Here is a 24,310-nt window from a genome sequence, read left to right on the forward strand (position 1 = left end):
CGCGCCTCCTAAAAAACGTTCCCTCCCAGAACTCTCCAGAACGCGGGAGGAGCGATGGCGGACAATCCTCAATCCCGCCTCCACAAAATGGTCCAATTAGAAAATGTTTTCAGCACGGGCAGCAGCCACCGCAATCAGGGTAAGAGACACATTCTGGGAATGTTTCTAGAAATGATCCGCAGACTAGTAGAGATCGATGGTAGAGACCAGAAAGATCCAGTAACTGAGAGCTCTGGGGCGTCGTATTTGCGGGTATAATTGTTTTACGGTTAAAATTACCAGATTAAAAAATAATAAAATTTCAAAACAGTATAGTGATTGTACACACACACACACACACACACACACACACACACACACACACACACACACACACACAAAACGTTTTCATAAAAATTCTGCGCGTATTTTATAGCCATTTTGAAGTGTAAAAATTATCAATAGCGTTCATCTTATCCACTGCAGATTTGAACAACCTCTATTCAAAGAAATAGCTTTTAACATGCTTTTAGACTCCTTGTGCTCTTGTTGTGTTGCTTTTCTTGTTCCATTGTTTTTCTGTTCATATCTTATAGCAAATTTTCCGTTTTACCTTATTTTGCTGACAGTTTTGGCAGATAAACAGCAACGGAAGTGACACCATCACCATGAAGCTCCAGCGACTGTGAGAAGCTGAAACGGCAGAAAATTCATCCCACAGCCTCCTGCTGGTGTATCAGCAAGAATCAAACCCAACATCTCAAATATTATTGGAAGTTTAGGATTTAAATTTTTTATTTTTTTGTATTTTCTGCATTGAACAGAATTTGATTATTGCTCCGACATTTCAGAAATGAGACAATTGGGTTCAAACTAAACAACAAACTAAGCCAAACATTTAATTTTGTGTTATTTACTTCGTGCGCCCTTGAATTGTGGCATAAATATTTTATTCTAAGGCTTCTCAAAGATATTTAAAGCTAATATATGGACCCATTATGGATTTTATCAACTAAATTAAAGGCAAGAATTGGACATGTCCTATAGGGTTTCAGTACCTTTTAAGGTTTTGTTGGCATTTGTAGAGCATGTTTCTTCCACAGCCTGAGATGTGACAGTTGAATGAGGAAACATATATTTTTACTTTGCTAAATCTTCATAAATATTTAAAATGTTTAGCACTTACATTGTCCCAAGGGCTGTTGTGAATGAAGAGCTATTTGTGGGATGGGATGTTGGTTCTGACATGTTTTTGATAATAAAAAAAGCAAATATCTGACATCCTCTACTTATCGATGAAAACAAATCCATATGAAATAATCGTGATGCATTGACATATCGGATCAGATCAAATAGTTGACCCAATAATCGTGATCTAATCGAATTGTGAAACTAAGATTCACATCTCTACTGTATTCATAAAATAGCTGTAAACAGTACGACTTTTAATTTCAGATGGATAACCTGTGTATCAAATTATGAAAATTCTACTCGGTCAGAGATTTGCTTTTTAACCCAACATAGCCTAAGTTGGGATCACCTTACCTGTACAATACAGTACATCCGTCCGAAAAGGGCCTTTTCTGAAGAAGAGGAAGAAAAAGGAGGGCTGCGATATTTTCAAAACATACTATAATTCAGGTACTGCTCAGGTGTTGCACAAATGTTTCAGGTGTGACTCATAGCACAACGTGATCTACTTATAGTCAGTAGATCTTTGAAATTACCTTTGTGTCAATTTCAATACTTTGCAGCCAATTTGACAATATAAAGTTGCAGTAGAAAGAAAAGAAAAGAAAAAGATATAGCACATGCAAAGACAAACACCTAAATACTAAACAAAAGTATACCATAACACTACCAACATTAACATGGAAAATGCTACATTTTCAAAGAAATCCTGTAGAGTGCTAAAGCTGCCACATCACACAATTCAAACAATACTTTTAAAAATGATTCCAATGATTTGGTGTTTAATTTTGTAATGTTTTGAGCTGTGATAAAGTGCCAATGTGGTATAGACTGTAAGATGTAGGGCTGCAGGGTGAGGTAGCTGGTAGAACTTGTCTTGAAGGAAGAAGGTTGCAGGTTTTAATCTTGGTTGTAGTTTTTTTGCATGGAGTTAGCGTGTTCTCCTAAGCATAGGTGAGTTTCTCTGGGTACTGTTGCTTTCTCCCACAGACCAAAAAACAGGCGTGCTAAATTGGTTGGGGACTCAAAATTATCCCTGGGTGTGAGCGAGTGAGTGTTTATTTGTCTCCGTGTGTCTCGGTGATGAACTGGCGACCTGTCCAGGGTGCAACAGAAGTTCACACCAGGAAAAATACTCATATCTTATATTAGGGTTTGGGGTTTGACTTTTTAGTTGGAAAAATGTTACATTTCTTTACATGGTGGGGGGATAAACTTAAAACTAATACCGCAGCCAGCCACTAGGGTGTGTTTTGATTCCTTTCCATATCCAGTTTATTTATAAAACACTGATAATAAAAACCGTACCTAGTTCCGTACATTAAAATACGCATAAAAAGGAAACAATGCAGTGGCACATAAACACAATATTTACAACAAAGAAGTCTTTCATATTTTTTATCAATTTGCAGTGGTCTCTAGTGGAAATGAATGCCTTGTAAGTCATGCTCTGGGGGGAAAAAGCTCCAGCGTACCTGCTTCAGCACAGAAAATTCAACCAAAGGAGAAAGTAGCACCAGGCAACAGGATTTGGAGTCTTATCTCCTATTTCGACGTCTCCCCTCGAATTGGCTAAAAAAGACGTGACTCCACTGACTCTGTTGGCTCTGCAACGTGGATGTTTCACCTCCACAAATAACACAAACTTGAAGACGTTTTGTCGTGTGGTGGAGTTGCTAATGCTGTTAGCTTCTACCAGCCGAGACGTTCTCTCTTTCCTGGACGCTAAACCAACAACAGCCTTCCCCATTGCGAGTCAAGATGAAGGAGTCCATAAATGTTAAGTGACAATGTGACGTAAATCTGTCAGGCTTTTCAAATCCTAGAGTTTCATTGTCTGTTTTCTATCAGAAGCTAATGCAGGAGATGGGGGAAGAATACTTTTTTCATGTTCAGCCTCCATGTTAAACTCGGAGAGACCAACGATTAAAAATAAATACATAAATGGTTTGACAAACCTCTTTAACCCTCCCACTGTCCTAATGGGTGTGAGCCCGCGAGGAAAGTTGACCATTGAGCAGAGCTGATGGTTTATTCCTTGGGTCCATGTGACAGGGGTGAGGAGTGAGCACCACCTCACCCCTGTCACGTGGACCTCAAGGGATAAACCATCAGTCCTGCTCAATGGTCAACTTTCCTCGCGGGCTCACACCCATAAAGACAGTGGGAGGGTTAAATATAGAATTTTAATTATATGTAAGGAAAAAATGGATGAAAATAATAGAAAATAGATTAAAGTGAGATTTAAATACCAGATGCAAAACAGCCCTTTTTACACTAGGGGGCTGATTCTTCCATAGTCTGCGTTTGGTCCGTGGAACCATTGTCAGACCGCGCTCAACCAATCCAAGAGTTCGCAAAGGGGTGTTTGACATTAGCAGGTCAGATAGATGGCATGGGGCAAGACATTTTAGACACTTAAAAACTAATAAAATAATTTTCTTAATTCAGTATTGAACAGGGAGCCAATGAAGAGCAGTCTGTCTGGTTATTATTTTGGTTTGCTTCACAATTTAATACATTTCTGACACTTTAAAAGCAAAACTTGTAACATGGGTTTTTCCAAAGTATGATAACACAAGTACTGTGTAGTCAGGGTGGTGTCAACACATGCCGTTCCTGATTCTCAGGAATTCCTGTCCTGCAGGTTTCAGGAGGTTCCCCATCAAAGTAACCTGATTTCAGCAACTTAACAACCTTCACAGAATGTCATCAAAGTTGATCAATGAATTGAATCTGATCATTCAAATTTACTGTTTGCTAGGGAAACACATAAAACATGAAAGTCAGTGTTCTGCAAATACTAGAACTGGAACACACGGTTGGCTTAAAAAAATCTGCATGTTCTCAGTTCTACAAGAGAATCTATCGTTAATACGAACGGACAGCTTTCCTGCCTCACATCCATGTCACTGTTGCTTTGTTGTTAACCCTAATACTTGTTTTTGTTGTCGTTAAAAGTCATACTGCTCATCTGTCTGAGTTTAAGGTATGAACACCTAACACACAACATTCACTTTGGTAAATCTTTATTGTAGCAAGCACACAATGCACGAGTCTGGATGGGTGCAAACACAATCTCTGTTAAGACCTTTATGCATTTTCTATGTGATTTCAAGGTTCCATACCATGAAAAATCGACACAAACAATTTACCCTGTGATATTGTCATTCATGAGAAATACCCCCAAACCCGTTTTTGTCTGCATTCATGCATTTTTCTGCCTCAGCTTCAATTTATTCTAATTTAATTTTAGACCTGCATCCAGGAGAAAGTAGCCCAAGTGCTTCATCAGGCATTTCTTTTCCCCCTGACGCTAGTCTTACCCGTGGAACCAGCCTCCCTAGAAGTAACTCCAACTTTATCCGAGTTGCGAGTATAGAGCAGTTGATGTCATGCTGCAGTTGAGAATGTGAACTTCATGTCACAGACGACTGCTTTAAACCTCCACCAGTACCAGAGTGGATATTCAGACAAATTTCCTCTGCACTGGGGACAAAACACTGCTGTAACACTTGCCCTGCCTCCAACATGCCTCCATCTAAAAAGGCTAGGTCATCCAGAGTAATCTCTGTAGTTATGCTGCTATAGGCTTAGACTGCTGGAGGACACACTGACCACTTTTCACACTCTACTACTTTCTTCTACAATTTGCTCTTTAACTGTATTATTTCCTGCTACTTCAGCTATTAACTTTATTTTTTCTCTAAGTGTTTTTCTCCCCAGAGGAAGCTACGGTGACGTTCTGCTGAGCTGTGGTGGCCTCATGGAGGGGGCCATCGTCTAGCACACTGCTGCTAACCACTTAAACATTCTCCTTCTCCTGATAATAACTTTTTGTTTCCTTGACGTTGGATGTGCTACTACTAGTTTATCTGTTTAATTATAGATCCACTAGGATAAATACAATAAAGTTTATCTCACGCCAAATAGAATGTTTACTAAGCAATCACGGTGTAACCATGGACACATTGCTTGATGTGTGTGTGTGTGTGTGTGTGTGTGTGTGTGTGTGTGCGCGCGCGCGCTCTGTCTTGTTGATCCGCAGTGAGTCGTGGAGGATGACTGCTTATACTGAGCCAGGATCCTCTGGAGGTTTCTTCCTGTTAAAAGGGAGTTTTCCTCTCCACTGTCGCTATATGCTTACTTAGTATGAGAATTGCATCAAGTCACTGACGTCAGTGTCTTGATGCAATTTGCTGGGTTCCTTATATAGGAAACTTTATTTCTGATTGGCTTAATGAACTGACCTGAATTGGAATGTTTATTACGTGAAGTGCCTTGAGATGACTCTTGTCGTGATTTGACGCTATATAAATAAAATTGAATTGAATTGTAAAAACCATGCGTCTTGTCCACAAAGATGCACATGGCCAGCTGTCTTGTAAAAGATCTTGTATCCCAGTGGTTAGAGCAGTAGTACTCACTCCTGGTCTTGTAGAGCCTGTTTCCCGTTTGTTTTCCTTGTTTTTCCACTCCAACACACCTAATTCAGTGGTTGATTCGCTTGTTCAGCAGCTCACCAGAAGCCTGTTAATCCACCTACTGACTGAAATCAGGTACAGTGGGTATGGAAAGTATTCAGACTCCTGTCAAAGTTTCACTCTATATTGCAGCCATTTGCTAAAATGAATTAAATCCCCCCCCCCCCCCCCCCCCCCCCCATTAATGTACACACAGCACCCCATATTGACCTAAAAACGGAACTTTGGACATTTCTGCAAACTTATTAGAAAAGAAAAACTGAAATATCACATGGTCCTAAATATTCAGACCCTTTGCTGTGACACTCAGATATTTACCTCAGTTTGATGGATGGGCTATGTTCCAGTCATTTAGAAGGGGGACCAGCACTGGACTGGATGAGGTTGTCCCAGGATGGCAAGTTTCAGATTCAAATTATTCTTCTTTTTTAAACAAAACATTTTATTTATTGGTTGCCAGTGTTTTGTGAAGAGCATGGTACTCAGATATCACGTGATCTGCTGTGACAGCCCTGTAGCTTTCGTTTCTTTCGTTGTTTCAAGTTCTTTGTAGGCCATCACTGATTTGGCCAGCAAAAAGGTCAAATAAGACTCTGAAATCACAAGTTGCTTTCTATAATAATAGTAGTAATAATAATAGTTAGAAAAATACTTTTTCCAAAATGTTATTTTGAAAATCCATAATAATTAAAAATGTGTTTACATTTGACTTTTTCAATGCTCAGCGATGTTGGGCACTTTTTAGTGTCTGTTAATGTGACTTTGTGTTTGTTTCTCTTTCATACAATGTGTTAAACAGGTTGGTAAATGTGCAAAAAAGGCATCAAACCAAATAATTAAAAAATTTAAATGCAAAAATGCTTATGTGTTTGTATTTTAGTTCCAAGTTTTAAATTTAAAACAGAAATCTGTATGCATTGTACAGCCTGGTTACAAGAATAAAAGCTTGGGAATTTTGTTAAATAAAGTATAAATAGAGATAGCCCTGATAATATTGCTCTAAGTCCCTGTGACTGATAGAGAGCTGTCCATGGTCTCCTCCCCGTCTTAAACAATGAGTGCTGAGATTGGCATGAGCTCCCTGAACCTCTATTCAGGATTAAGCAGTTGAATGAAGCAATGTGGCAGAATTAAAATATTTTTCTATTAGCAGACAAAAGGGAAAAGGGCTCAAATTTATTTGATTAACCTTTTTTTTTATATATCAAACTCAGTTTGGTCTCTTTTTAACAAACATAACAATCATAAGGGAAAACTCACCAAAAGAGTTTTACTGTAAGCAGATATAAATATTTCTGATAATTGATTTGGAGGTTACAGCCCTTCACTTTAAAATAATAATAATAATAATAATAATAATAATGCAGTTATCTGTTGAAAAGGTCCAGGTTTTTGTACATGATGAAGAGGGCACTGACATTGAAACAGAGGTAGCGGAGGATGTTTCTGAAGTGGAAGACAACCCAGATTTTGATCCAGACTTTGAGGAGACTGACCAGTCAGCAGATGGAGAGGGAGAGACACCTGAAGAACAGGCACCCGAGGAGACATTCCAGTCAAAGAGAGGAGTCTTGCTCTGGTCTTCCTCCACCCTGCAGAGGAAGTAGAGCAAGAGTGGAAAACATCATGAAGATGACGCCAGGACCAACGTGGTAACAACATCCCGTGTGGAGGACATCAAGTCCAGCTTCCAGCTCTTTTTACCAAAGTCCATTGAGGGAATTATACTGTGACGGACCTAAAGGGAAGCATGTGTTTGGGGACACCTGTAGAGAAATCGACCTTGTAGGCCTCCAAGCTTACATGGGTCTGATGATTTTAGCAGGAGTAAATCGCTCAAACAGTGAGGCAACAAAAAGTCTGTGGGATGCAGAGTCTGGCAGGCCTATATTCTGGGCAACTGATAACAGACACAGTACCCATCCACTGGTGAAATGACAAACCGGCTGCCATCAGGAACATTTGAACAGGTGGGTGGAGCACCTACCAGTTATGTACAGTCCAGACCCTGAGGTGACAGTTGATTAGGACCTGGTTCCTTTCAGAGGTCACTGTTCCTTCTAGGTGTACATTCCAAGCAAACCAGGTAAGCAAGGAATAAAGGTCTGGGCAGCATGTGATGTCAGGAGAAGCTACGCCTGGAATATACAGGTATACACGGGGAAACCCAGTACTGGAAGAGCCAAAACAAACTAGGGCATGCGTGTTGTTCTGGACATGACAACCGGTCTTCAAGGGCATGATATCATTTGTGACAACTTTTTCACTTCGTATGCTCTTGGTCAAGAGCTGCTGAAAAGAAAGCGTCATATGTTCCCAGGAAGATTAGAAATGTCATCCTGATGAGCACGCTACACAAAGATGGCGCTGTCAGTGCCATAGAGGACAGGAAGCCTCTTATGATCCAGGACTACAACAACAAAAAAGAGGCATTGACTGCCTTGATAAGGTAATGTAAAATGTCATCCATGCATTTCATTTTATTTATGTATATCATAGCATTTTGTTTCTGACAGATTCAATATTGTTCCTGAGCTTATTTAGTGTTCCGTTTATTGCAGCTTCCTGTTACATGCATGCATGCAAATGACAGCCTGCTGGCCTGTGGCACTGTTCCACAACATCCTTGATGTGTCTGCTTTCAACATGTATGTGGTGTGGACAACCATCAACCCAACCTGTAATCAGGGGAAGAGTTTCAAGAGGAGACTTTTCCTAGCAGAGCTGGGGAAAGCTTTGGTCACTCCTGTTATTCAACAGCGCCAACGTATTCCCCGCACACAAGCCTCTGCCAGTTTGGTAAGGAGTGTGCAAGCCCCAGCCACTGGCCTGGCGTCTCTCCCCCAGCAAGGCATGGGCAGAACAGGAAGTGCTGTGAGCTCTGGGTGCCTATAGAGACCACAGATGCTACAAATGTGATGCCCATATTTGCCAGGCCCACTCTGACCTGAGTGTCACATGCCACCCATGTGCATGAATACACGCACACACACACACACACACGCACGCACGCACACACACACGCACGCACACACACACACACACACACACACACCACTTTATGTTGAGTTTGGCTTTTGTTTTTCCATTTAATTACGTGTTCATTTTGTAATGCATTTTCAGGGCCTAATTGTATTTTCACTGCAGTATTATTTTTTTTGGTCTAATTTTATAAAATTTTCTTAAACACTTCTTTGAGACATTATTCACAGCACAAGATTGCTGAATAAAGATTTGGTGGGGAAAAATGATTTTTATTGTTGCTCATTTTAGAGCAGCTAAAACAGACCAGTCAAGTTTGGCTGGGAACACTAAAGTAAGGGACATGACAGGAGGGTTAAGATTGTACTTGTTTATGTTTATGTTTATGTATTTAGCAGACACTTTTGTCCAAAGCGACTTACAAGTGATAATCAGCATGTTGCCCTTGAGGCTAACAACAACAATAACAACAACTTGACATCAGTCATGGAGAGGAGGGAACAAGGAGTGGACAGTAGAGAGGGGGGACGGGTGCAGGGAGGGTGCTTGTTAAGAAGATGCTCTCTGAAGAGCAGGGTCTTCAGGAGTTTCTTGAAAATTGAAAAGGAAGCCCCTGTTCTGGTAGTGCTTGGTAGGTCATTCCACATTTGTGGAACGATGCATGAGAAAAGTCTGGATTGTCCTGAGCGTGGTGTAGGCACTGCTAGCCGACGATCACGTGATGACCGGAGCTGCCGGGCCGAGACGTAAGCCTTTGCAAGAGGATTCAGGTAGATGGGAGCCGTACCGTCTCGGACTTTGTATGCTAGTGTTAGCAATTTGAATGTGATGCGTGCTGCTAGTGGTAGCCAGTGGAGCTCAATGAACAGAGGGGTGACGTGTGCTCTTTTAGGCTGATTGAAGACCCGACGCGCCGCTGCGTTCTGGACCATTTGAAGAGGTCTCACAGTACAGGCTGGAAGACCAGTTAGAAGGGCATTGCAGTAATCGAGGCGGGAGATGACAGTAGATTGCACCAGGAGCTGGGTGGCATGTTGTGTTAGGTATGGTCTGATCTTTCGTAAGTTATACAGCGCAAAGCGGCATGAACGAGCAACAGAGTCAACATGATCTTTAAAGGTCAGGTGTTCATCAATCACAACACCCAGATTTCGGATAGCCTTTGAAGGAGCCAGAGATAGGAAGTCATTTTGGATTGAGATATTGTGCTGTATGGATGGTTTTGCTGGGATGACAAGTAGTTCAGTTTTAGAGAGGTTGAGTTGGAGATGGTGGGATTTCATCCATTTAGACATGTCAGAGAGACAGTTTGATATTCGTGCAGAGACAGTGTGGTCGTCCGGTGGAAATGACAGATAGAGCTGGGTGTCGTCTGCAACTTGTTAATCAAATGTCTCAGAAAATCCTGTCTCAGCAGCTTTATTGTAAGAGCTATGAGGCAATTAGCTTTATGTTCTGCTTTTATTATCTTAATATATCAAACCATCCTTTAAACATCAGCTCGTGGCGCTACTTCTTGAAAATGCTCCATACAGTTATTTAAATACTATTTGTGGTCATTTTGTATTTAAAGTTAAGTTACACATGAGATAAATAATGGGCTGCATGGTGATGCAGTGGTTAGTACTGTTTGCCTTGCAGCACGAAGGTTGCAGGTTCAAAACCGTGGATTGTGTGGAATTACGCGTTCTCCCCATGCATGCGTGTGTTTCCTCCAGGTACTCCGGTTTCCCCACAAATCACAACATTCCCTATAGGTTATAAATTGTAAGTCGCTTTGGATAAAAGCATCTGCTAAATAAATAAACATAAATAAATACAAGACATTGAATGGGGTTCTTAAATTTTTCGTTTTTGCAACTGTACTTTGTTTCCAAGCAAAGTAAACAAACATATTTACAGCTAACTTAACACCTTGAGGGTAAAGCTGTGCACAACTGGATACAAATATTGCAGCACATTGGATCTGAACTGGAACATACAGACTACTGCAGATCATTCTGTACATTCAGACATTCTGTCTGTCTGTCATCCATATCACGACAAATATCATCTAATTCAAGTGGTGAACCCTCTGCGGGACTCTTCTGTGATGTCATAACATCCTGCATCACTGATGTCTGTGGTGGTCACTAGCAGGACCTTTTGGAAATGTGGATACTGGTCATTTGATTTCCAAAATATATTTTATTAGGTTAAGAAAGGAGATTGGGGAGATAAATATCCCACCAGCCTCCCTTGATTTGCTGTAAAGCACTGTCTGGGTCTGAGTGGTGAAAAAGCACGTTTATGGCCTTCTCGTTCTCCGGGATTATGTATCTGTATTGCATGAAAAATGATGACCAAATGCAACAATTCATTTGAGAAAACATGTAATTGGACAACCTGGGAAATGGAGTGGACCTGATTCTGAGATCTAATAAATAGCGCCTCCTACTGGAGACACGTGGAGAATGCATGATTAATGTTTAACACTTGTGTCTTCATTTCTCATTTCTCAGAAGCCTTTGAAGGTCAAATCTGTGATCCAGGTTTCTACTAACTGTTGTTCAAGCTCACGCAATTTAATGTTATTTTCTAAGTTTCTGGCTAGTTGAGAAAGAGCAAATACGTAAAAAAAAAAAAAGCATCGGACAGCGCCCGTGGTTCGAACCCCGTCGAGACGAGGTGGTCAAGAGTAACAGTCTTTATTTGGAAGTAACCACTGAGCTAACCCGACACAAAGAAAACGTAACTACAGCTTCTTTATAAAGATAAGAGAACTCGATAATTGTTCACGTTTTTATTGTTGTTTTACAGTGGATGCAATCCTGAATTATAATCAATCAATCAATCAATCAATCAATCAATCAATCAAAGCTTCATTTATAAAGCGCCTTCCGCAACCCTGTCAGGAAGCCCAAAGCGCTGAACATGGTACAGTTGTAAGTAAATATATTGAAAAAAATCAACTATAAAAGAAATTCAAATTACAAAATACAAATTACAAAATACAAAATGAAAATTATAAGATAGATGAAACATTCTGGTAAAGGACAAATGTGTGAAACACATTTGGATTGAGTGGATGGATTGAGTGTCCCAATGAAAACTGTGGAATGGATTCAACATAAAAGAGGGCCAAAATCAAACATGTTCTGGAAACGCCAAGTGGAGGAGGTGTGTTTTTAGGTGATTCTTAAAGACTGGCAGAGAAGGGGACAGCCTAACTGAGGGTGGCAACTGGTTCCAGAGTAACGGTGCTAGGACTGAGAAAGCCCGGTCCCCACGGGTACGACACCTAGACCGAGGGACAGCGAGCAGGCCTTGGTCAGAGGAGCGCAGAGCGCGTGATGGGGAGTGTCTTTTCTGGTACAATATAGGACATGATAAACCATTACTAAATCAAATCATCCACTGTCAAAGTTACAGAGCTTGATGTCAGAGGAGAACAAGAGGGCTTCAATTAAAGGTACATTTACACGTTTCCACGACTTGATATTTGTGTTCCTGGTCAAGTGTTAATAAACAACATTGGATGTCAAATACTCCTTGTGGGATCGCGGTTTCCAGTAAAACGCCAGACAGCGCCCGTGGATGAATCCTGCACCCCAGAGAGCGCAGAGAGAGCTACGTCTCAGGCAGTGAAGAAACCACTGAGCTAAACCGATGTGATGTCAACTGTCTTAGGAATGGTTTGGTGGTGGATGGCAGAGGCGGATTTAGCAATTTGGGAGCCCAAGGCAAACACAGACATGGGGCCCCTTACACAAAATTTTCAACAATCCTACCTTTAACTGGATTTGTGAAACTCTCCCCTCTTCTGACATTAGTTATTTTCCCTTTTTAGTAGTCCTCCTCTTTTTTCCTGTATTTCCCTCCCTTTGAGTGCTTTCAATATTTGCTCTGCTTTCTTTTTCCTGTCAGTGCTCCTGTGCTTTAGCCTTAGTTTTTTTTTTTCTATTTTCCATTTTGGTCTATGTTTTCCTCCCTTTAAACATTTTCCATTGTCTTTCTTTTCTGCTTCTTTTTGATGTTTACATCAAAAATGACGCCACTTTCAGAAGTGAAAATAAAAGCTTTTATGAAGCAAGCTGCTTCTTTCTCTTATTGGAGCCACTAGGATAACTCCATTTCATGCTTAATTTTTTGACTATCGCTTTGAGTTTGTTACGAACGCTCCCGCTTCTCTTATTATTATTATTTGTGGTCTTATGGCACTTGGCAAACAACAATTTGGTGCATTACCACCACCAACTGGATTGGAGTGGAATTTCTACCAATACCTCCTGTTTGTGCATCGCTGTCTTAATAAACCTCTTATGACCATAATAATAACAGGGCTGCCTGGTACTTTTTAAATGTTATGGCTGTAAAATTGTAATAAAAAGTGCAAAGTGTGTGTGACTCCTCCTTTTTTCAGAACAACCTCAGATTTCAGTGTATGGTTTGTATTTAGAATTTATTTCTATTAAAGCCTTTAAAAATCAGCTTAAAAGTGAAAAAAGCAAAAAACAGATTTCAATTTTTTACATTTATTAATGAACAGGAACTTCAAAATTACTGGGCAAACAATTTGGAATGAACAATTTAAACTTTGAACTGTAATGCATCTATTCTTAAAAAAGTTTGAACCTTGGTATCTTTTTTTAGCAATTTTTAAAACCATTTATTTTTGTAAACTTTCAGACGTTTTTATTTGATGTGGTAGGCCTTGAAGAAGTTTCTCTCCAGCTGCAGGCAGAGCGCACCTCACACTGTCATGGGGTGCTTCTCTTGCACACCGTGCACTGCAATACCAAAAACTTTTGTTTTAGCAAAAATAATTATTTATTGTAAAAAGATAAATAATGCTGGAATGAAGCTGACTCTTACAATTAGCTAATAGTTGAGGGTTGTTCAAATTAAAAAAATGAAAAATAAAGACTGAACAATCATACCCTAGTTCACCGGAGATCTGTCCTTCTTCATGGTCACTGTCTTCAGATATAAGCCTTCTGGGACACCTAATAGATTGTGTTGATTTTCTTTGAGGCATTTCCATAATTTTATGCTGGCTTTTTATGCTAATTAGCTTCCCGTTCCGTTATCCGCTTTCACCGCGGCGCTGCGCTCCGTTTCAATCAGGCAGTACAGCAGGATTTCCCCTCGTAGCGATATTGTCCATAACTCTGATTGCTTCATGCTATAGATTGTTGGAAAGCTGCTCTTATATACTTTTAGGGACCGTTGGCATTTTTTTAAAATCTGATCAGCCATTCAAAAGTTATAAAACGAAGCATTTTGGATGACAAACACAGCATGTTTCTGACTCTGTGTTGTGATTTGTTGCGCTCAAGACGGGGAAACCCGGTGGCTACCCTAATGTATTGTATATGCATGAAAAGCCCCATTTTTAATATTTTCAGCACTTTTGGAATTTTAATGATATCTTGAACGGTTCAGGAATTATGGTAATGAGAATCATATCCAATCCCGCCTGCGGCGACAGGTTGGTAATAAGAATGTTGTGGCATTAACAGGGGGGTGCCGGCGGTCAGGGCTAGGGTGCCCCCCAACACAAGGGGGCTCCAGGTGGCCGCCGGCCTATGCCTAATGGTAAAACCGCCTCTGATTTTAAGCAATTTAGGAAAATGTTCCCGTAAAGATTTTTAGTCGCCCTTAATACGTATGTATGTATATATATATATATATATATATATATATATATATATATATATATATATATATTTTTTTTTTTTTTTTTTTCTTTCATGTGGAAGTCCACAATCATAGGTTTAATGTTAATCAAAATTGTGAAAATAAGTCTTTTTTTAATAGTTGTTTCAAATAAACGGGAATCAAGTTCTACGTCAGCAGGTAAGATTATACCATTACTAAAATACAAGGTTTTCCACAACAATATTTGACTTAGGAAAGCGGCACGAATGTTTTTCCCCCACGCAAAAGAAAACATTTTATCTGCTGAAGCAGGGGTCAATAGGTCGATCGGTCAGTTGTAAAGGTAGTGCAGGTCAATTGCAGCCATGTACTACATTGGCCGTAGAAACACAACTGAAAGACAATAATTGGAAAAATGGCTAAAGTATGTGGTCCATACAAGCTTGCGGCTAACGCGTCACTGCATCAGCTCGAACATCCCAGGTGCGTTGCTTCCACTTTAGCACTTTCAAAACCTGGGGGAATCCTTGAAATGGGAACTTGGAATCAACACTTCAAACCAGATATTTACGATAAAAACACAATGAGGTCATTTTGACGTTTATGCAAATATACTTTATTTTTGATGACATCATCAGAGTATATAAGTGAGATGTAAGTACGCAAGTGTGGATTATGTTTCTTGAGTGGAGATCCTGACCCAAATGTGGCACGAGCCAGTATCCCTTTTGTATTATTTCCCGAGGGTGTCGACATGAACTGCTTTTGGGAGCAAGTTTTGTGTCCGTAGTTACAAGGACAGCATCGCTGGGAGGCAAACACTGTTTATTGACAATAATGGAGCAATTTAAACTGGCATTTGACATAAGATATGCCTCAGGTAATCTATCGGGGACCTCATTCAGGCTGTGTCCTCATGGTGCATTGTGGTGGAGTCCTTTAGGGAGTCATGAGCCCCTTTCGTGTCAGGATGTTTTTCTGAAGTCTTAGAATTTCTCGGGATAGGTGTGGTTTTGCATGCAGAGTGCGAAAGCAGCACTCACATTTTTATTTAAAGTTTACAGCCTTAGGCTGACAGAATCGATCCATTACAGACTGTGCTTTCAAACAAACAAGGGTGAGACTTTTATCTTCTGAAAAGATTTTCAAGATAAACACTTGAGATCAGGTCACTGATCCTAGTCTTTCATAGACCTAGAAAACACGTAGCCTACTCTTGTTGTTTGTGTACTGTCCTTGCCACCCATTCCATACATCCATCAATACACACGTGTATACAGACACACATATGTAGGTCAGCATTGGTCTCTAGATATGTTTACTATTAAGGAGGATCAGCATTTATATGATGGGACCTCAAGGTTGAAATCTCCTTCCTGTGCACTCAAGAGCTACCGTTCCCCACAAGAAAATACCACTCTGTCCATTACGCCATTGAATTCATTATTTTTAATTATCCAACTCCAAAGGGCAAAAAGGCATGTGAGAATGTCCTGAACCAATGTACACGTTTTAATCTAAATCTCAGGTAGAGGTGGGTGATATTGATCAGTACCAAAATGTAAGTCTATTACTAATGTCATTCTGCCCATGTTGATGTATTCATTATATTAAAAAATTAAAAGATGCGTGCAGGTTGCTGATATTCATCTATCTTTAAGATGCTGTGCTCCAAACTGCAACAAGAAGGGAAAGACAGTGAGGAAGTGGAGGACGATTCAAATGTTGAGGCAGGGGCAGTGGGTAGCAGCTGCCGGAAGCCGGAGGCACCAACCAAAACCGAAGTTTTGCCACAAAATTGTATAATTTTTGTAGGAACAGGCATCTCCTTGACCAAATCTACCACTGCTGCCATTAGGATAGTTATCGTTACGGAGGTGAACTGCTCAATATGTCATATATTTGTTATATTTCAGGCCATATATATATATATATATATATATATATATATATATATATATATATATAAACCTTAGTTTTAAAGATACAGAGCTTCAATTTTGTGTGGTAGTCACAAAACAATAAATAGAAGAAAAGACTAAAGTGGCCACAGTAATGTATAATTTATCAAAATAAGATGATCTCTAGTATAAAGTAATATGGTTAATGGGCATTCTTTCACAAGATGCTAGCTCTTCAGTTAACAATTGGATAAACAGTGAGACATCTTTCTCATGGAAAAACCCAATTTCAAATTACCTCACAACATAGTTGAATATTTTCACTGAAATTAACCATATTACAAATACAGCCCACCTATAAATATTATTCAGTTTTTCTATTTACATTTCCTCACAACTATATCCAAGTTCATATAAAACATATGTCCATGGAAGCAAAAAATAAAAAAACAAACACAAAATGCAATGGATATTTTTTTCTGACTAGGACAATATGTTCAGTATTGGGAAAAATGAAATTCAAAGCCAGGTTTAAGTTACAGTTATTGTTCCACTGTTAACGCCCATATGGAGATGATGGTATAAATGAAGGGATGTGGGAATCGAGAGCATAGCACAAGAAGACATACAGGTGAGTCTTGAAAAGATTGTTGGTTTCCTTATTAGCAAAGTAGAAAATTTATTTTCTAACAACAAATTTTCATTGTTCTAAGTTACAGATGTGGACATTAAGTATATAATTATCAATCCACTGAGCTGTAACGAAAATGTATTTCTCTCCATAATCTAATGGTGGGGAGAATTATGAATATGAAAAAAATATGATTTTGTTTCTGATGGTTGAACTTTCATTGTCAGCACATTTAAAAAGAAAACGATAAGAAAAGTTTTCTTACAGGTCCATGATGATGAGAATGAGGCTGCCAATCCTCGTGTGCCTTCTTGGTTCATTTCTGGAGGCTGATGCCCAGAATTCACAGGCTTGTATTACTGATGTGACTAACAGAGCTCCAGGTTTGCTCCGTTAATTCCCCAAATGTTTTGTCTCAATCCCAACCCCTGCTTTCGTTTACATTCTTTCTTTTTGTCTCTCCTAGCAAACACAGACATAACCGTGAACTGTGGTACCCAGTCTATGGACCTGAGCATCTACCTTTGCCCTATTTATAACTCGCAATACAACGAGTCTCTGATGGTCCTCAACAATCAGATCGGCAACCCTCTGTGTTACGGGACTGCTGACTGGACTGTTTCTCCACCAGTTCTGAGATTTAAATTCCCTATAAATGACACTTCTCTCTCAAGCTGCGCTAACATCTATCAGGTATTTTTTAGCCTTATGCTGTTTGTTATTTAGGTTTGTCCAGCCATGAGAAAGTTAGGCAGATTTCAGGGTACACCAAAACACATATTTCATTTTAAATTTCAAATAATATATTTTTTTATATCATTAACCAAAAAGATCTTCAAACTAAGATGAATTTCACCAAAACCTTTATTTTTACTAAACAGATAACTACCCAGGCTGGAACTGGACAGTGGGCAGATTTCTCAAATGTCCAGACTGTGAACATCTCCGGCTCGGTTACAGCTATCGACCCTTCTGTAGGCGTTATCAGCTATCGCCAGCAGATCCTCTACAAGTTCTCCTGTGCTTACCCGTTGCAGTACCTGCTCAACAACACTCAACTCAGCGTGTACGTTTTCCAGCTGGAATCACTACTGGATCTGTGGATTTCACAGTAAAATATTTATTAATCACACTATTTTTTGCTTTGCAGATCTGGTGCAAATGTTGCCATAAGAGACAACAATGGTAGCTTCGTTAGTACCCTGAGTATGACACTCTATAAAGTATGACATTTCCTTATACTGAGTTGTTATGAACATATTAGTGTTTTTTTTTTCTGTTTACACTTCACTTTTCTTTTCTTTCAGGACAGCACGTATCAAACAGTGCTAACAGTTCCACCAACTGGACTTAATATAAGGTCCAAGATTTATGTGGAAGTCAAAGCTTCTAATCTAACACAGAAGTACGTATGTTTTATTCATTTACTAAAAATAAGCCATAAAAGTTCTAAAAATACAAAACATACCAATAAAATCCTGCCCTTTGTTCTTAAAGGTTCAACATACTGCTGGACAGATGCTACGCCACAACAAGTCCATTACCCATGCAAAGTAGCTTTTATGACCTCTTTGTGGGGTGAGCTGAAAACATAAACACACATTTATATTTTGGAGTCCTTTCTGCTTCTTTGATTAATACTTCCCACTGAAATGTTGTTGCGCCATAGGTGTACACGTGATCCAAATACCGCAGTGGACAGCAACGGGGTTGCACAAACAGCACGCTTCAACTTTCAGGCCTTCAGATTTGTGGAGCAAAAAAACCTGACTATTTCGACTTTCTACCTCCACTGTACCACCAGGCTCTGCGATGTAGCCACATGCGGCTCATTACTGCCCGTGAGTGAATCTGCCATGCCCAGATTCAAGTGAAACAGCAGGTGAATTGTTCTAAAGCGTTTCTCTTGTCTATAGAACTGCAATGCTCCTGCAGGCAGAAGAAGGAGGGCAGTAGCAACCGAGGATGTGCCGGTCAACGCTACAATCACTTCTCAGGCTATACGTGTGAGCGAGGATAAGAGCGGTACGTCTGAAATGAGCAGTTCTACTTACGTTTTTTTAGACTGTGCCAATTCAAGAATCTGTTCCAGGCACTTTACAAACATTACAACTAAACCTACTTATCAGTGCTCAGTTTAGTTGAATCAGTTCATTATTCCGATTAATTAAAAGTTTCCTGTGTAAGGAAACCCAGCAGAATGCATTGAGTCACTGACTTGGTATGCTGGATTTTCTTAAACAGTTCAATTCAATTCAATTCAATTTTATTTATATAGCGCCAATATAGCGACAAGAGTCGTCTCAAGGCACTTCACATAATAAACATTCCAATTCAGGTCAGTTCATTAAGCCAATCAGAAATAATGTTTCCTATATAAGGAACCCAGCAAATTGCATCAAGTCACTGACTAGTGTCAGTGACTTTACAGCAATCCTCATACTAAGCAAGCATTTAGCGACAGTGGAGAGGAAAACTCCCTTTTAACAGGAAGAAACCTCCAGAGTATCCTGGCTCAGTATAAGCCGCCATCCTCCACGACTCACTGGGGATCGAGAAGACAGAGCAGACACACACACACACACACACACACACACACACACGCACGCACGCACGCACGCACACACACACACACACACACACGCATATACACGCGCACACGTACGCAGACACCAAGCAATGTGTCCATGGTTACACCGTGATTGCTTAGTAAATATTCTATTTGGCGAGAGATCAACTTTATTGTATTTATCCTAGTGAATCTATTGTTAAACGGGTAAACTAGTAGTAGCACATCCAACGTCAAGGAAAGCAAAAAGTTATTATCAGGAGAGAGAGAATGTTTTAGTGGAAACTGATCACTTTGTGAAGTGCCTTGCGACAACTCGCTATATAAATTAACAGAACTAAATTGAATAACAATTTATTATCATATAATACAAGTGTTTTTTTTTTTTTACTAACCATGCCTGTTTATTGGGGTTTTGTGTTTTAGTTGACGCCGCTTCTTCCTCAGCTGCTCAAGGTAACACCCCGCTGTATCAGATGCTTGTCTGGGGAATCATCTTTAACGGACTGCTTTCTTGGTATTTGCTCAGTTTCTGACTAGCAAAAGAATAACATTTGTATTGTCTGTATTCTTAACATTTCCCTCATACTTGCTACAACAGGTGCATTACCTCAGCTCACTTATAACTGTCCTCATGCGCCGTCATCGTTTGCATCATCACCCTGACTTTCATGACTGCCAACTCGAGAGAAAACATGGCCTGACTAAGACTGGAGCACTTGTTGCCCCATCTCCAAGTGACTGTTCTTCGTCATCTAAGCATGAACATTTGACCTTAAATAGTCATTAATTTTGGCATGCAAATACATGCAAATTTATAGAAAATAGTTCATTATTAGGGAAATAAAGGCTCAGTATTAACTGAGTAAAATAATCAGTTATTTCCTTTAATCTTTTTTATTTTGTTGCAGTATTTAATGTTGTACTATCTTCTGTAGTCAGTCAGGAATGTGGTTCATTCAGGTAGCTTTTGCAGAGTTTTATTCTTTTATTTGAAAGAATCCCCATATTAACACTGACTGTTACGACTAAACAAGCTGTCACAGTAATGTAGGATGACAGTTTACTGTCTGACATTTATTATGTAAGATCTGTGCATGTAAACTAAATATTTCTACCGTATTCTTTTGTCAGTTTGAATAAACTAAGCTTTCACTATTCAATGTTGACCAATAGAATAAACATAAAAGGCATCAATTTTGTCCAAATGTTGTCATTTATTGTTTTAATGTACCTAATAATGTAGGTATGTTTTTACCTACAGTCATAAGGTCACTTTGTTATTTACTTTGAGTTTATCAATGCAAATTTTATAACTAATTGATACATACATAGGAGATACAACAATGACATCAATGGGAAAAAAATCTTTTGTCTTCTTATTATCAATGTATTGATCAGAAAACTTCGCAACAGAAACATAAATAAAATGATTAAATAAACTTGACAACACCTGAGTAAATAGTGAAATGAATGAAATTGGGTGAAGTCAGGACAAAAACACTAAAACGATGCAAAGATCATCGTGGTCTTTGTGAAGAGAAACAATGCAAATGGTAAATGTATTTGTATAGCACCTTCTTAGGGTTCTGCAACCCCCTAAGGCGCTTTACCACACAATCAGTCATTCACTCACACATTCACACGCTGGTGGGGATGAGCTATGATGTAGCCACAGCTGCCCAGGGGCGTACTGACAGAGGTGAGCTGCTGAACACTGGCACCACCGGTCCGTCTGACCACCACCAGCAGGGAAAGTGGGTTAAGTGTCCTGCCCACGAACACAACAGCACCATTCTCTGGTCGGAGTAGGGATTGAACCTGCAACCCTCCGATACTGGACAACCTGCTCTACCTCCTGAGTTACTGCTGTCCCGTAATGACACAGATGAATGGCTGTTAACCCCACAGGACTAGGGATGAATACAAGAATATTTCTGCCAGATGTCACAAATAATAAATTGAATAAATATGTAAACATTTATAAATGATGTTTATAGTTAACACCAACATTTTGGAGCTATGAGTTGTTTTGAAACAAAGTTTATTGAGAAACAGATTTTTTTACTTATAATTTTTTAAAATAAAAGGCTGAATGTGAAAATAGCCTTCTACTTGTTTCCTGCATTAGCCATCAATAAAAAAGAAAGGGGAACTCTCGGATTAGAAAAGCCACTCAGATCTACCTCAAACTGTAAATTAGCATTTATGGACTCACCCATTTTGGCTCGAGACGGAGAAGGCTTTTGTTGATTTTGTGTCCAGGAGAGAGCAGAGTGTGTCTCAGCTAGGAGATGCTAACCGTTAGCATTACCAACTCCACAACATGTCATAACTCCTTCAGGCTAGTGTTATGTGTGGAGATAAAAAAAATAGCCTTGCTGCAAAGCAGTCAGTGGAGTCGCATTGCTATTAGCCAACCAGAGGTGAGATATCTGAATATCAGGAAATAATCACGCCGTGTTCCACTCCCCTCGACCAACTTCTCCTGAAACAGGATAGCGAGAGCTTTTATTCCGACAGAGATTGACTTACAAAGCATTCATTTATCCTAGAGACCACTGCAAATGTGTTAAAAAATACTTGATCTCCAGCTAGTAAACCAGCTCAGTGGCTAAAGCCGGGCGTACACTGTGCGACTTTTTCACTCGCAGCGTTCAGCTTCAGCTCAAACTGTACGACTTCCTCGCAGGGCAGATCTCACGAGTCATGTGCTCACACTGCACGACCCAGTTCTCGCATGCGACCTGACTGCTCACACTGTACGTCTGGTAGCAACACGTCGGCCCTAAAAATGTGCTAAAAATAGCAGTTTTTACTCAACACGTCAGACTTTTTTGTCTTGCCTGTTGTTCTTCGGGAGTGCTGCAGGACACACAGGGATTTATGGGGGTTGGATGAGGAAAACGAAACAAAGAAAGTGAATCTGTGTTTTGTGATCAGTTTAATTTGACATGAACACGACAAACACGCTTTCTTGACAATCTTTGTGAGTAAAAAAACGTGTAGAAACAAAAACGAACAGCGTGTGTTATTAGGGAAATAGCGAGCGACCGGCCGGCGTTGATGCAGGATTGCGCGCGCATGCGCCGTGAGCGGTTCTGATACTTTTTGGATCGTAGCTGCTCGCAGCTGCTCGCAGCGCCGCTTCAACAGTGCGATACCCTCACGAGGGACGAGCGAAATATTAAACACACCAGAAGTCCCTGCGACCTCACGACTGCTGATCGGCGGCTGGTCACGTGGTGTTAATCGCCTCTCGTAACCCCCTGTACACTACACGACCGCTCGGCGCAAAACTCGCCCCGATGTCGTGGCTTCTCGCACGACTGGAAAATCGGCTCAAAAAAGTGAAAAAGTCGCACAGTGTACGCCCGGCTTTAGAGTGTCTGTCCTGGGACTGGGAGATTGAGGTTCAAAACCAGTTGGGTCATACCAAAGACCTAAACAATTGGGACCCAAAGCCTCCCTGCTCGACACTCAACTTTAAGGGGTTGAATTGGTGGGTTAAACCAGCTAATGGTTCCCGAGCGCAGCCACTGCTGCAGCTCACCCATCCCCATGGGTCAAATGCGTAGATGATTTTCACCAGTGTGTGATGATGACTATGAGATTTTAACTTTTTAACTTTAAATCAGGTCATAATTACTATGGCTCTGCAGCAATACGGACCTCGGGCAAGAGAGAAATGGCAAAAAAGTTCCTTTTCTGAAAATATGTAATTTCTAATGAAATTAGTTCATTTAAGGATGATTATTTGATGCTGTGAATGTTTTAGAAGAAGCAGCAATGAAGTGAAATTTATTTCAAATAATTGCTTTGTGGTTTGTTTGGAAGTTGTTAATAAAGTTTTTTTGAAAAAATTATCACAGCAACCAGCATCCCGGCATGCGTTGCGATCGATGACGCAATGCTCCCTGTCTCAATTCGGCACTTGTGTACTACGCACTCAAACCCTACTGTGTACTTTGCTGAAGACTGCAGGGTGCAGTACGAGTATTGGGAGTGGGCCTTAGACCCGCTCCCAGGTATTTTAGAACAGATTTTTATCGTTATGTGTCATGAAACTGCCAATATTTTTCAACAATTGCCCATCTTTTAATTCCATTACAATAACATTTCGATGGATATTTCCAGAGATTAATGGTAAAAACTACACATTGTCACTTTAGTGCCTCCTGCCCTTTTGCTCTGGTCTCTGTCACAATTGAGTGCTTAGAACAACTAGTAATGGGTCCCATTAAAATATCCTTTCTGTCTTTGACAGCTAGACACCCCCACTCCTGGTTTGCTTGTACCAAGTGGTCCTCTGAAGTTCTCATTGCTTGGATTGAGGATCTCACTCTGAAAGTTTATGGTGGTAGCAACACATCACGCCACATCATGCTGAATACAGGAGTCCCTCAGGGATGTGCACTTAGCCCTTTGCTTTTCACTCTAACATACAACTGCTTGGATTTAATTCCAGAACAAAAAAAAAACAGAACTTACTAATTGCTAATGAAACAGTCCAACTCATCAGCAATGATTGCGAAATGTTTACAGAGTTGAGCTGAAAATAAATCTCCCTTGCTATGACAGAAAACAACAGAAGAGAACCAGCCTGAAATCCAGACCCTTGACCTTTTTCCTTGGGGCATCCCAAGACAATTCCAAACAAAAAAGACCAGAAAAGAGTATGTGTATTTTCTCCCAGAATCAAACAATAAGTTGAACACTGAGAAAGGTGAAATTCAAAGCCGAGTTCAGGTTACTTTACTGTGTTCCCATTCACACCCATATGAGAACAACAGTATAAATAGAGGGGCCTGATGAATGAGAGCACTGCACCAAATGAAGACAAACAAGTGAGTACTACAACAACTTTCATAGTTAGATATTGCAGTTTGAGGTTATTTACACTAACATTAAGTAAAAAAATAAAATAAAATAC

General features: G+C 40.0%; 1 protein-coding gene across 1 annotated transcript; it reads left to right on the forward strand.

Moving 5' to 3' along the window:
* Window positions 1–16,934: 16,934 nt before the first annotated feature.
* Window positions 16,935–20,570, forward strand: LOC107380090 (zona pellucida-like domain-containing protein 1). Its single transcript, XM_015951143.3, has 10 exons — window positions 16,935–17,191; window positions 17,275–17,501; window positions 17,690–17,874; window positions 17,959–18,031; window positions 18,116–18,213; window positions 18,306–18,386; window positions 18,478–18,649; window positions 18,725–18,833; window positions 19,804–19,894; window positions 19,979–20,570. Exons 1-10 carry the CDS (start codon window positions 17,080–17,082, stop codon window positions 20,001–20,003), a joined length of 1,173 nt encoding a protein of 390 aa, XP_015806629.1. The 5' UTR covers window positions 16,935–17,079; the 3' UTR covers window positions 20,004–20,570.
* Window positions 20,571–24,310: the final 3,740 nt, after the last annotated feature.

This window comes from Nothobranchius furzeri, chromosome 13, assembly GCF_043380555.1.
Source record: "Nothobranchius furzeri strain GRZ-AD chromosome 13, NfurGRZ-RIMD1, whole genome shotgun sequence".
Classification (NCBI taxonomy): Eukaryota; Metazoa; Chordata; class Actinopteri; order Cyprinodontiformes; family Nothobranchiidae; genus Nothobranchius; species Nothobranchius furzeri.